The 13,823-nt window shown below is 46.2% G+C and overlaps 1 protein-coding gene across 1 annotated transcript in view; it reads left to right on the plus strand.

The window, feature by feature from the left end:
- Positions 1-6,017: 6,017 nt before the first annotated feature.
- The window catches only part of RAVER2 (ribonucleoprotein, PTB binding 2), a 30,156-nt gene continuing 22,350 nt past the window's right edge, over positions 6,018-13,823 (plus strand). The window contains exon 1 of the mRNA XM_058808830.1: positions 6,018-6,183. Within this exon, the coding sequence (XP_058664813.1) occupies positions 6,028-6,183 (156 nt within the window). The 5' untranslated portion in view covers positions 6,018-6,027. The remainder of the gene's footprint in view (positions 6,184-13,823) is intronic.

Below are 13,823 nucleotides of genomic sequence, written 5' to 3' on the forward strand. Positions count from 1 at the left end.
AGGTTTTGGAGCTGGCATTGGCAAATCCACCAGGTCAGCAGTGCCCTAGCAAGTGCTCTCTGCTGGGACAGCAGCAGTGACAGCAGGGAAGGGAACCTGCTGGCCAAGGGCACAAGGAATCCCTCCAGCTCACCTTCACCTGCCTCTGGATCAGCTCCATGGAGAAAGGGAACAGCCCCCAAAACTGCCAAGTCAACACTTTTCACAGGAAAAAAATTCACTTTGTAGGAAAAAATGTGCAGGAAGGTGTTGGCAAGGTCCTGACAAAACTGGTAGTCTTTCCTTAAATCCAGTTGAGCCATCAGACTGCCAAGGATTCCCAGCTGGGCCAACACTGATGGATTTTTCCAATTTTAAATCTCCTCCACTGCACAGAGGTAATGAAATTGGGCAGACACCACGAGATGGGCTGGCACAGGAGCAGGAAACTGGGAATGCAGTCAGAGTTTAATATCCTCCTTTTCACTCCTCCAACATTCTGACACTTCCACAAAGTTGCTCCCAATATCCATTCTCTTGGCATAATTCATGCAAATCACATGCAGGATTAAAGGTTGAGTAATTAACATGATCTAATTGCTGCAAAATAATAATAAAAACCTCCTTAATCATTTATTTCTATTGTAGCTGAGCCAAGAAAATCTCCATAAACAAGGCAAAAAAACCTCAGCCAGGGAACCTGGAAAACAGGAAGGGGATGGATTTTTTTCACTCTGAACATGGAGAAATCAGGCACAGCACGTTGGGTGACAGTTCCTATGGAAACCTTTTATAACTGAACAGCAGAACATTTGAAAGGCTCATAAATTTTTTGGGAATGTTTCTCTTGTGTTACCTCCTTTAGGCCAGTTTTCCATATTGAACACTTTTTTTTTTTCCATGTGTAACAAGTTTTTAAGGACAAAGTATTGTGGGGGGTGCTGGAAATTGCAGGCTGTGCTGGCAGGGAGAAATCATGGGCTGGTTTATCTTCTCCAAACAAATTGCTGGTGCCATGCCTGCTCCCTCCCAGTCCATCCCAGCTCCTCAGTCACTCCCAGCAAATTTCCTCCAGGTTTATGATTAGCCAGATCCAAGGAGCAGGAATGGAGAGGTATGGATTCACCCTATGGAATGCTTTCACCCCCAGCATGATGATTTCCCTGGTTTGTGGTGGTAAATGATTTTGTAATTCCCTGTGAATTGTCACTGACAGTTCCCAGTTCCTAGAAAATGGGTGCTTTTGGGGAATCTGAGACTGATTTATTTGGAATTCCCATTTGCAGCACATTCATGGGCTGGCCAATAAAAACACTCCTGGTAAGAATGTGGGGCTGGACCTGCTTTTGCCAGGAATCCAAGTAACATTTGGATGTTTTTTAATGCTAAAATTGCCAAAATGCACTTGGTTCCAATAAGTAATGACTAAATTTGAAGCTGAATGAGGAAAAATAAAGCCTGTGTGGGAAGAATGGTGATTTAAAGCAGGACATTGATTCAGGAGAAAGTGTTGCAGAGGTTCCCCTGTGAATATCTGGGCCATTTATTGAGAATTGTATTTGTTTGGTCTCATTTTCCTTTGTTCTCAGTTATTATTCAAGAACTTGTCTTTGCTTTGTGGCGTTTATTTTAATATTTACTATTTTTTTTGCTGCCTCTAAACACAAGCACACAGATCTGCTAATGATGCACGAGGCAACAAAGGTTTGAAATTCTGCTGCAGAGACCACAGGTCCCAAAATAGCCCATGACAGCAGAGGCCAGCAATGATTTCCTTGCAGGAGTTACTCACTGTGGAAGCTCCAGCTCTGAACTCTCCCACCTTTCCACTGTTTGCTTGCAGGACTCTGAGTTAGAGTGGAAGCAAGGAGAAGCTGCTCAGCAGGCTGATCCTGGGAGAATCCATCATTCCCAAACTCAGGAGCAGCACATTCAGAGCCAGCAGGTCCCACTGCAAATGTTTGGCAGAGTTTTTGTGCCTGGGTGGAAGAGCAGGAGTAAGAAACATCCCAAGTTTGGGCATGTCATGGAATGGTGCATGAAGAATGCCAGAAGTGTTGGAATTTGCAGGGAAAAAAGGACAAATTAACTCATTTTGGCACCTCTGGTGTATTTTGGATGCAGTGTGCATTGTGGGTGATCTGGGTGATCATCACCAAACGAATTATTGGTGTTGAAATGAAATCTGCAACTTCTGGATCCAAAACCTCAGTGTGTGAATGAAACAAAAGGAGCAGCTGGAGCAGGAAGAGCAGGGACAAAAGAGAGTGCCATGGATTGTGTGTTTGACATGAGGTGTGACGGTAAAATCCATTTATCTGATGGAATGTGCAGCAGCTGGTGGGTCCCACATCCCCCTGCAGGAAACATTGAATTGTTTGATTTCTATTTCATTAGGCTATCACTTACCTCAAATACCTGGCAATGTCAGGTGGGGCTTGTGTTCAAGAGATGTTCTCAGTCTTGGCTTTCACTTGATGTGCACAGATCTGAGTTTGTTTGTACTTTGGGATGTAGAATCCCAAAAAACCCCAAAATCCTGGACTGGTTTGTGTTGGGAGGGACCTTAAATCCCATTTCATTCCAGCCCTGCCATGAGCAGGGACTCCTTCAACCAGCCCAGCCTGGACAATTTTGCCTGACTGCACCTGTAATTCCAAAAAAATGTTTAAATTTACAATTACAATTCTAATTCATACTCATTCCATAAAAATTACAAAATATATATGGCTGGTATGATTCAAAGCTGCAGAAGCACAGGGAAATTTATCTTTTTAGGAGAGCTACAAATGCAACTGCTGGGGTTGAGTACATTACTCTTAATTAGCAGGGATATTTAATGAACTAAATTAAATTATTACAAGGTGGTTTATCAGTTGTGCAGCAGCACAACTGAAGTTACTGTTCTATTTTTTAATAATAGATTTAATTTAACAATGTTTTTTGCTTCTGCAGCAGTATTAAAACTCAATGAAAGTATTTTAGAAAATGGGAAACTGTTTAGATCAAAGCATAAACATGGAGGGTTTGGTTTGGAAGCTCCAGAAAAGGAGTCAAAGTCATATAAATATTTCATGGAAGCCTCTAATCAACAGGAGGAAACTCCTAAAGGAAATACCTGCATGCCTTGGCTCAGCCTCCTCTTCCTCCTGGAACAGCTCTGGTTTTGGGAGGCTGGGATCACCTGCACATGAACACTGGGGGGAAAAATGAATACTTTCACCTACAAAATACAATATTTTAAATATCTATCTCTAACCAAGAAAAAAAAGTATATTTCTCTGATATCCTATATATTCCTATTTCCTCAAGTTTCTCTGGAACTGTTTACTGCAGGAATTTTGTTTGTGCCATTAATACCAAGCTTCATTTCTGAATTCTTTCAGCAATGCACTTTAAATTTGAATGACTTCAATTCAGGGACAACTGCAACCCCTCAAAAATGACCAAAAAAAGGCAAATTTTGAGGAGACAATTGCTGTAGGTAGAATTAATGAGCACTGGTTACAGGTGAAGCAGTGTCCACCTTCAAAGTGGAAAATTAATGGTAAAATTAATTACTCTGCTTGAATTTCTTTATTAGCATAACTGTATTTTATGATGTTTGAGCAGATCCATAATTTCTGCTGTAATAGCTTGATCTGGTGATAATTTTTGAGGAGTTATTTCATGTTTCAGTATTCCTAGGAGAAAAGTGTTCCTTTTTTCATGATCCCAGAATTATTTACATCCCATAACCTATGAACCCTTCACACCTCTCATTTCCAATGATTTTATTAAAAAGAATGCAAATATTGGAAAAGAAGGAACATTACCTGTTTGAGAAACAATTAGTAAAAAGGAAGCCCTTGAACAGAAGCTTGTCAGCTGTCAATTTTTAAATAATAAACCAAAAATCCTTTTGATTACTTTTAGTTTAAAAGTTCATTTTAGAAATGAAAAAAGTCCAAGATACTTTGTGTTCTTAACTTGTTTTGGTTTGGGCTAAGGCAATTTCTAAAATAATTTATTTGGTGGAGTTTTTTAATCTGTAACTGATAATTAAAATGGCACCTTGAACCTAGTCAAGAATTATCCATCAGAATTAGATTTTCTTGATAAGAATTGTTGCAAACACCCAATTTAACTTCAAGTGTTCTTCCAATTTCCTTTTTAAGACTCTTTATGTTTCAGGTCTGGTTTCTCTGTTGCCTGTTCTTTGTGCTTGGCCTCGTGTCTAAAAATGGCTACAAAAATTTAAATTATTCTTCACTCATTTATAGCAATGATGACAACGTTAAGAGCTAAATTTACTGGGCTGTAAATGACATTGCAAGGGACTGTGCTAGAGGAAAAATGGATTTTCCAAAAGAACAACCTATTTTATTTTTTAAAATGGGTGCTGAGTGAAATGTTTATATGGACAGAGACCTCATGGAAGGGGAAATTTATTTTATAGTGACAATATGAAATATTGTCCTTCTGTTGTGATGCTGGGCTCCTTTTTATGGCAGGTCACAGCCCTGTGCCTGTCCCTGTGTCACCAGCACAGCAGCCCAGGTGCTGTTTTCCCCATTTGCATGGATTTTAATCAATTTGCCACATTCCTGGTGAGGAATAAACCTGGGACAAGATCACTCTGGGTCCCTGTGCCTGCTGATCTCCAGTGGAGTTCTTGGGTTCTCTTGGGATTTTAGGTTGGACTTGATGATCTCAGAGGTCCTTCCCAGCCTGATTCTGTGGGACCAGCTTTATTTTGTTGCTGTTCTCTATTTCAGAATTTCCCACTAAACTACTTTCCCACTTTCCCAGCCTAATTGATTCTGTGGGATCAGCTTTATTTTGTTGCTGTTCTGTATTTCAGCCTCTCCAGTGGATCTGTATCCAGGGAAGGGGGCAGTGATGGGGATTTGGGGAATGATTGCTGCTGGCCTTGGCTTCCATCAGGATGGATCCTGGGGCAATTCCCCTCACAAGAGAGCCCCCAGCTGTTCTCCAGAGCACTGAAATCCTTCCCAAAAATCTGTCTGGAGATAGGTTACTGAGGGATGAAGTGAGGAGAAGGGCCTGAGGGTGCTGGTGGACAATGAGCAATCCCTGAGCCAGCACAGTGTCCTGGGGGCACCTTCAGGAGGAGCATTCCCAGCAGGTCAGGGGTGATGCTGGAGAACAGCTGGGGCTCTCTTGTGAGGGGAATTGCCCCAGCATCCATCCCGATGGGGGCCAAGGCCAGGGCATCGTCCCTCTTCCTCACCCAGCAGCAATCATTCCCCAAATCTCCATCACTGCCACCTTTCCTGGGCACAGATCCAGCAGGTCAGGGGGGATCCTGCCCTGGGGACACCTCTGGGTGCTGTGCCCAGCCCTGGGGACACCTCTGGGTGCTGTGTCCAGCTCTGGATCCTCAGCACAGCAGGGACAGGAGCTCCTGGAGCTGAGCAAGGGCCTGGAGCATCTCGGTGCCCAGGAAAGGCTGAGGGAGCTGGGGCTACTCAGCCTGGAGAGGAGCCCCATTGAGAGGGACCTCAGCCCTGGGTGTCCCTGTGTGTCCCTGGCTGTCTGTCCCTGTCTGTCCCTGTCTGCAGGGAGGGGCAGAGCATGGCCCAGGTTCTGTCCCGGGCCCCAGCGCTGGCACCAGAGGAGCGGGCAGGAACCGACACCAGGGAGTTCCCCTGGACAGGAGGCAGAATTTCTTCACTGAAAGAAGGGTGACAGATTGTCCAGAGAGGCTCAGGAGTCTCCTCACTGGGGCTACTCCAGACCCGTCTGGACACAATCCTGTGCCATGTGCTCTGGGATGACCCTGTCTGAGCACGGCGCTCGGACCCGTTCTGTGAAATTGCCGCTGCGTCCCGTTCATCCCGCACACCCCCCGGACCTCCGTTACGGGCAGCGCCGAGCCCGCCCCCAGCCCGCTGGGCTGTCCCGTGTCGTTCCGGGGCTCGGCGGGCCGGGGTCGGGCAGCCGTGAGGGGCCGGGCCCGGGGGCTCCCTCAGGCTGCCCCGGGCGGGGCAGGGCGGGGGCGGCCCCAGCGCCGCGCTCCCCCCGCGGTCCCCGGCGCGCTGCAAGATGGCGGCGGGAGCCGAGCGCGGCGCGGCGCTGCCCGCGGAGCCGCCGCCGCTGAGCGCCGAGGAGGTGGCGAGGCGGCTGGCGAGCACCCGCCGCGAGCTGGGCAACCGCCGCAAGATCCTGCTGCGGAACCTGCCGGCCGAGAGCAGCAGCCAGGTACGGCCGCCAGCGCTGCCCGCAGCCGCCCGGCGGCGTGGCGCGCTCCCGCCCGCGCCTCAGGCGGGGGCCGGCAGCGGGGAGGGAGGCGCGGGGCAGCCCCGGGTCCCCCGCGGGGCTCGGCGGCCGCGGGGCGCTGCCTCCCCTCAGAGCCGCCCCTCACGGCGCCGGCTGCGTGGGGCGGCTTTGTTACCTGCGGAGAGCGGCTCCGGCTCGCCCGTCCACGCCTTCACCGGGGGCCACGCCGGGCTGGCCAGGCTGCACTCCCCGGGGAACGGCGGGGTCGCGGCTCGGGCCGTGAGGGAGCGAGCGGGGCTCGCTGTGGGGTGAGCGGGTAACGGGAGCGGGGCTGGAGAGGCGGCACCTGTGTGCGCACAGGTAGGGAGGGCACTGCAGCACAGCCGCTTTCCGTGCGAAATCTGGAAGAAAAAGCTTCCAGACTGGCTTTTTTTTTTTCATTATTATTGTGAGGTGAGCCAGACGTAGAGAGGGAAAGCGGTTTTCCGCAGTCTGACGGTGGTTTAGGAAAATTCCGCTCAAATTGCTGCTGTTGGTAGATGATCGCTGAACTCTTCAACCGAGTGCTGTGAGTCAGATGCTGAGGTGATTTAGCTGCACAGTCACTTCAGCAGCTCCAAGCACTCAACTTGATGCACGAGTATTTAAAAAAAAAAAAAAAAAACAAACTAGAAAAGTAACAGCGCCTTTTGTTCTGCTCTGCTGATGGTGTGCCTCCCCCCTGTGTGAAGCACAGGTGGTTTTAGTACCTGCGGCTGAGAGCAGCACGTGCAGACTCTCAGTTTCTGCATAGAAAGGGACTATTCATTTTGGAGAGGCTCTGGGGCGCTCGCAGTAACCCGAGCCGCAGCGCCCAGCTGGCCGCTGCACTTCGCGTTGTTTTGTTCTCTCTCGGCGTGTCTGGCCCGGCTCTAGCAGGTTAAAAGTTTGGAGCTGACAGCTTTGTTAGGGTGCTTTGGGCACCTCTGTTGATAGCGGCCCGATGAGCTGATCTACAGCAAACTCGCAGCTTGGCGAGCGCTGCTAATCTTCGTCTCTTCACGAAGCGGCGGTGTTGACAGAGAGGCTTTGCTGGTGTGTCACCAGATGCTCGCCCTGGATGGAGCACTCTGTGACACTGTGACACTCCGGGTGTGTCCCCTGCTCCCCCTGCATGGGCTCCCATGTGGGAATTCGCCTCTCAGGTTTGGCGGTGCTTGCTCAGCCCGTGTGAGCTACAGGGAAATACCAACGTTAAGGTCAAGTTTGGCAGCCACGGAGTCTTCTGGAAGTTTGCCTTTTTGTTTTGAGGGCTTCAAAGCAGCGCTTAGATGCCTTTTTCTCCTATGTGTCAGATTCTAATGTTGCCCTGGACACCGTGTACAGATCCTGAAGTGCACTTTATAAACTGTCATTTTTATTTTTAACGTTGATGAGCTGCTGGTGGTGGTAACAAAGGCAGAAGAACTGTGCTGTAGAGAGAAAGTTTCTGTCCTGGAGCAGTTTTGGAAAGAAGGGTGTTTGTGGTCAGGCATGTTAAGTCTACCTGTGTATTCGGCTTCAAAATTACTATGAAATTTAACTTCTTTTTTGTTGCCAGTTAACACCCATGGTAAACACGGGTTTGTCTTCTCCTTGCAGTAATTGGTGAGCCAAGTAAAATCAGATAAACTGTTTCTGACCTGGCCAGTTTTATTCACTGTCAAGAGGGAGATGAACATCACTGAAATGCAGCCAAGTCTCCCAAAATAGGTTTTCATAAATGTAACTATTCATCTCTGAGCGTTGGTGTGTTGGCTTTGCTGCCATTTGTTGTTAAGTGAAGAGTGAGGCCAAGATTTACCAAAATGGTTTTGAAATGAAAAATGATTGTTTTGCTGATAGAGAGAGAGATTGGTGGAGATACTCAGTTTTGCCAGAAAAGTAGGAAAAAACTAATTTTATTAATATGAAGTTACATAACGAATATGATTCCTCTACCAGTTGTAGCTACATATTAACTTTATTATTGTACTTGTAATCTTCAATTACCTTTGGAGCCCCACCTGTGTTAAACTAAATTTAAAAAAATAAATTACCCTTGGGGCCACAGAAGAAATGTCCCTTGGCCATGAGGTTTCTGAAGCAGAAACAGGTTTAGAAACCAGAGCTCACCCTGCAAATAGATGCCTGCAGGATCAGTGTTCCTTCAGGCAATTCCCTCACTACAGCCATGGAGAAAGGATTTTTTGTGGCAGATCTGTTTTCCATCTTCCCTGCTCTTGAGGGCAGAGTCTGCATTTGCTGTTCAGCTGGCAAGTCAGTGGATGCTGAACTCTTCAGAGCTGCCAGCTAGTTCCCAAATTCACCCTCATGGGATTCCTTCAGCACAGTACCAACGTGTGGTGTGGTAATGACCCAGCAATGGCCACAGGCTGCTGCTGGCCTTTGTAACTCTTCAGGGCTTTGGTACCTGCAGCAGTGACTGTGCCTTAAAGGCAGAATTCAGAGCTGGGGGATCATGGGAGGCTTCCCTGTCTCTGCATGGAGCTTCCCTGGGATACGTGCTTGGAGCAGGGGTCCACTCTGCTGCCTTGGCAGGTCCCACTGCTCCAGTTCTTGGTGCCAGAGGAGATATTTCATGTTTCATGTCATACAAATACTGGGATGTGTCCTGTGCTCTTGCAGCAGGCACTTAATGGCTTCATTAGGGCAGGGCAGGGATGTGGGATGTTCTGCACCAAGATCACCCCTGGGTGTCAGTCCTCTGAGGAGCAGCAGGCACTGGCTCTGTCCTGGTGGCACTAACAGCCTCTGATGTGGTGCTGTGGTCAGGCTGATGCTTGCAGAGCAGTCTCTGCCAGGAGACTTTAAAAGGAGCGTGGTTGTGGTGACGGCTTTCATCGTGATCCGCCTGGCGCTGCACCGGGGATCTCTTGGCTTGCCTTGTGTGTGCATCCCCCTGAGCCACATCCCTGATCCGTCATCCGCTCCAGCAGCAAGGAGCACGGCCCCCTGCGATGTTGTGAGAGCAGAAATTGCAACCAGAAGGTCCCAGAACAATCCTAAAGCTGTTCCCAGTGCTCTGCAGGAAGGGCACTGCTCTGAGCAGAGGGAGGGAAGGAAACACCACCTCCTTCTCTCCTTTTCTGCTAAAGAGATGCCAAGAACATCAGGATGACCGGAGTGGAAGTGAAGTTGTACCTCACTGAACAGGAAGTTTTGTTTTGAGTTTGTATTGGTTTTACCCCAGCCAGAAAATAAGCACCACACAGCCACTTTTTCACTTCTTCACTGCCCTGGTGCTGGGGAGAATCAGGGCAAAAGTAAAACTTGGGAGTTAAGAACAGTTTAACTATTGAAACAAAATAAAACATATCTAAAATTAGTATAACACTAATAAAACTAATATGAATTGTAATAATTAATAATTAATTTGTAGCCAGATCTCCAGTGTTCTGTGCCAAGATCAGCTGCCCAGCAAGGGCTGTTGGTTTTTTGCTTCCCCTTTTTGCAGAGAAGATGCTATGGAAGATGCAATTGCTGCCAGCCATTTTTGGGTTGATTGTGTTGATTATCCCTAAATGCAAGCATGTTGCAGCTCTACAAAATAAATCTGGTGGAGGGGATGCTCTACTTTAATGTAGAGCATGCAGCAAGTAGGGCTGGGTAATTATTTTTACACCCCGTGGTTCTGGGGTGGGACAGAATCAGAGAACAATGAAGCACTGAGATGTTGATCCAAACCTGCTGCAGTCCACCTGGGACAGGGATTTATTTGGCATTTTGGAACCTCGTGGACCCATCCAGTTTTCTCTCTGCTGTGTGTTCCTGGTCAAAAGCCAAATCCCTGCTTAGCATGGTGCTGTTTCTGGTGGGGTTGTGGCATTTTTCCCCCTTTCTCCCTGGATTAGCCATAATTTTCCCTGTTAGATGGAAAGCCTCTAATGAGGTGTGATGGTTTGAGGAAGTGCTCTCTCAAATCTGTTGGATGCCAGAGCTTTAAGTAGAGGGGCCTTTGTGTTCTCATTCCTCCTCTGTCACACTGCCTGAACATGAAAGGCACATTGTGGAGAGGGAGCTGCTCTCATGCCTTAAGATGGAATTTTAAATTTTTCTTTATTACTTTGCTTTTGCTTTGAGCTCTTGCTCTCTCAAGTTACTTCTTTCTATGTCTTTTCCCTCTTTCATTTAGCTCTCACACCATCCAGTATACCCAGGATGATGGAATTAATTTCCAGTCCCATAAAGATCCTCTTAGCAACACTCCCAAAAATCTCTGGAAGATCAGAGGAAAAAGTCTTTCATTCCATGAGAAATTGTTGTTTTCCTGTCTTCACATTTTCTTACATTACTTCACTAAGATCTTTGAGGGCTCTGATCTTACAAAAGTGAGAATCAATTCCCAAACACAGAGGTTTGCCCCAAAAGCAGTTTATGGCCTGGAATGAATGCATTTCGGGTTTCCTGGTTTGGGATTGTGGAGGTGAAGAGGGAATGAGCTGGGCAGGAGCTTTGGGACGCTCCCCAGTGCTCGCTGTTCCTGGCGGGTTTGAGCCCTGAGCCTCCAGCCTTGTCCCCCTGAGAACTCCTTACCTCAGCACTGCAAACCACCTGGGAACCGGGAGGGAAGAGCTGTGCTGAGCCCAGTGTCTGAAATGTAACTTTTTAGGGGATTTATCCAGCAATTAATGACATTTCGAGGCCCTCCTACCTCTCTGATCTCTGATGGTCAAAATTGCACTTTGCATCAGTCCTTTTGTTTTTTATTAACCTCTTGTTGGTGCTGAGTGCTGCACTTGCTCTCCAGCACAGCTCTGGGTTTTCCCTTTATATTATTTAAACTGTGTCCAAATTTTCTTCTTTACTACTTATTTATTTAATATCTGCAGTGAAATCCATGTGTCATGTCATGAACTCACATATTTAGCAGTCTAAAATCTGAATCAAACGAACACCCTGTTATATCATCTTGTAAATGCAAAGCTTTTTTTCTGAGAAGCTCTCATTTTCCTACCCTGCCTGCACAAATGGAACAAAGCCTTTTTCAGCTGGGAGATGATTTAAAACTTCTTGCTTAGCCAAGTAGCTACTTTAAACTTAATTGATTCTTATTTCAAGGATATTCATGTGAAGTTCAGGCCTTCAGCTGCTCAGTGAGAGCCAAGTTATGGACCAGGCTTGGAGAGTGTTTATATTGGAGACTTCCCTAAAGCTCACTGCAGACATCTGGCCAGGCACCCTCAGAATTGTTAAATATTCTCTTGCCAGAACAGCACAATTATTACATTTCATATCAAGTCTAGTTTTGCTTCCAGAGAGAGAACAGTGCTTAGATTTGGTGTGCTGTAGGCTTTATATACATTATTATTTATATCTTATGTATTGTTCCAGGTGAGTACTGAGAATTTCTTGGGTACTTTTCCCTTACACTGTGACAGTCTGGGTAGGACAAGCTGCCTTAATTAGAAATAAACCACTGAGCTTTGCTAATTTGATAAATGTGCCTGTGAATAAGTCCCTTTCTAATTTGTGTTTAAAACAATGCAGGTACTAAACACAAAGTTTGAGGTGCAGATCTCAAATTGATAATAAAAGCTGAAAACTCAGGTTGCCAGTTTTTCTACCCAAGAGAGGACAGGGCAAGAACTGTGGTATTTCATGACCACATTAACAATAGTAAATAATACACTTCTTTAAAGGATAAAGGGTAATTTCTCTTAAACTCCTTTATTAGATTTGATTTTGCTTTTCCTGCTAATTTGCACGTACAACCAATTATTTCCTAATTACAATTTTAATTTGTATTGATGACAAGATTATCTGCTTTAAAAGTTTTAAGGGGCTGTAGAGTGGCTATGCTTTATTGGTTATATTTCTGTTATTTTCTATATATTCTGTATATCTACATCTATCTGTCTATCCATTCTGTTATTTCTATATATTGGTTATATTTCTGTTATTTTCTATATATTCTATATATCTCTATCTATCTATCTGTCTGTCTATTTATCTATCTATCTATCTATCTTCTGTTATTTCTATATATTGGTTATATTTCTGTTATTTTCTATATATTCTATATATCTCTATCTATCTGTCTGTCTATTTATCTATCTATCTATCTATCTATCTATCTTCTGTTATTTCTATATATTGGTTATATTTCTGTTATTTTCTATATATTCTATATATCTCTATCTATCTATCTGTCTGTCTATTTATCTATCTATCTATCTATCTATCTTCTGTTATTTCTATATATTGGTTATATTTCTGTTATTTTCTATATATTGGTTATATTTCTGTTATTTTCTATATATTATCTATCTATCTATCTATCTATCTATCTATCTATCTATCTTCTGTTATTTCTATATATTGGTTATATTTCTGTTATTTTCTATATATTATCTATCTATCTATCTATCTATCTATCTATCTATCTATCTTCTGTTATTTCTATATATTGGTTATATTTCTGTTATTTTCTATATATTATCTATCTATCTATCTATCTATCTATCTATCTATCTATCTATCTATCTATCTATCTTCTGTTATTTCTCTATATTGGTTATATTTCTGTTCCAGGAGCACAAAATCCTGGAATGGTTTGGGTAACCAGCTGGGAGAAGCTGGGGGTGGACCACAGGCAGGGAATACAATGTTTAAACCAAGAGGGGATTACAGGGGAGGAGAACAACTTCAACAAACCAATGGGGCCTCGAAGGATACAAAATGGATGGAGAAGTTTCTAGAGAAAGGGGCAGGCTTGGGGAGGGATTGGTGTTCAGTGGGAGGAGGAACAGGGGAAGGTCTTTGGGAACCTGGACACCTAGGGCAGAACTGACAACACAGAGGGGAAGGAGCAACCCATTGAGAATAAAATGTGCCATAACAGTACAAAATAGGAGGGGCTGTACTGTAAAACTGCCTGCTAGGACTGAATTACAGTCAGAACCTCCCACCAGAGCAGGGGCGAGCAGCAGCAGTGGGAGCAGGCAGCTGCTGTTTGTTTGTGCCGTTCTCACGGAAACATCCCCGTGCTTACATTCCTCACAAGGGAGCGGGGTCACAGCAGAGATCTACCTGCCTTGGCTGACCCCAGAGCAAGCATTCCCTCCTGGCCCGGCCTGGGGAGCTGCAGAGATCTACCTGCCTTGGCTGACCCCAGAGCAAGCATTCCCTCCTGGCCTGGCCTGGGGAGCTGCAGAGGATCCACCTGCCTTGGCTGACCCCAGAGCAAGCATTCCCTCCTGGCCAGGCCTGGGGAGCTGCAGAGGATCCACCTGCCTTGGCTGACCCCAGAGCAAGCATTCCCTCCTGGCCAGGCCTGGGGAGCTGCAGAGGATCCACCTGCCTTGGCTGACCCCAGAGCAAGCATTCCCTCCTGCCCCGGCCTGGGGAGCTGCAGAGGATCCACCTGCCTTGGCTGACCCCAGAGCAAGCATTCCCTCCTGGCCCGGCCTGGGGAGCTGCAGAGGATCCACCTGCCTTGGCTGACCCCAGAGCAAGCATTCCCTCCTGCCCCGGCCTGGGGAGCTGCTTGGAGCACCAGGATCAGAGCTGTCGTTCCCATTGCTTCCTGACACCTCTGCCCTGAGCTGTGGGGAGTGAAACTGGGAACAGCAGCACAATGGGAGCTCTGTTCCTTCTTTTCC

The sequence above is a fragment of the Ammospiza caudacuta genome, chromosome 7 (genome assembly GCF_027887145.1).
Source record: "Ammospiza caudacuta isolate bAmmCau1 chromosome 7, bAmmCau1.pri, whole genome shotgun sequence".
Classification (NCBI taxonomy): Eukaryota; Metazoa; Chordata; class Aves; order Passeriformes; family Passerellidae; genus Ammospiza; species Ammospiza caudacuta.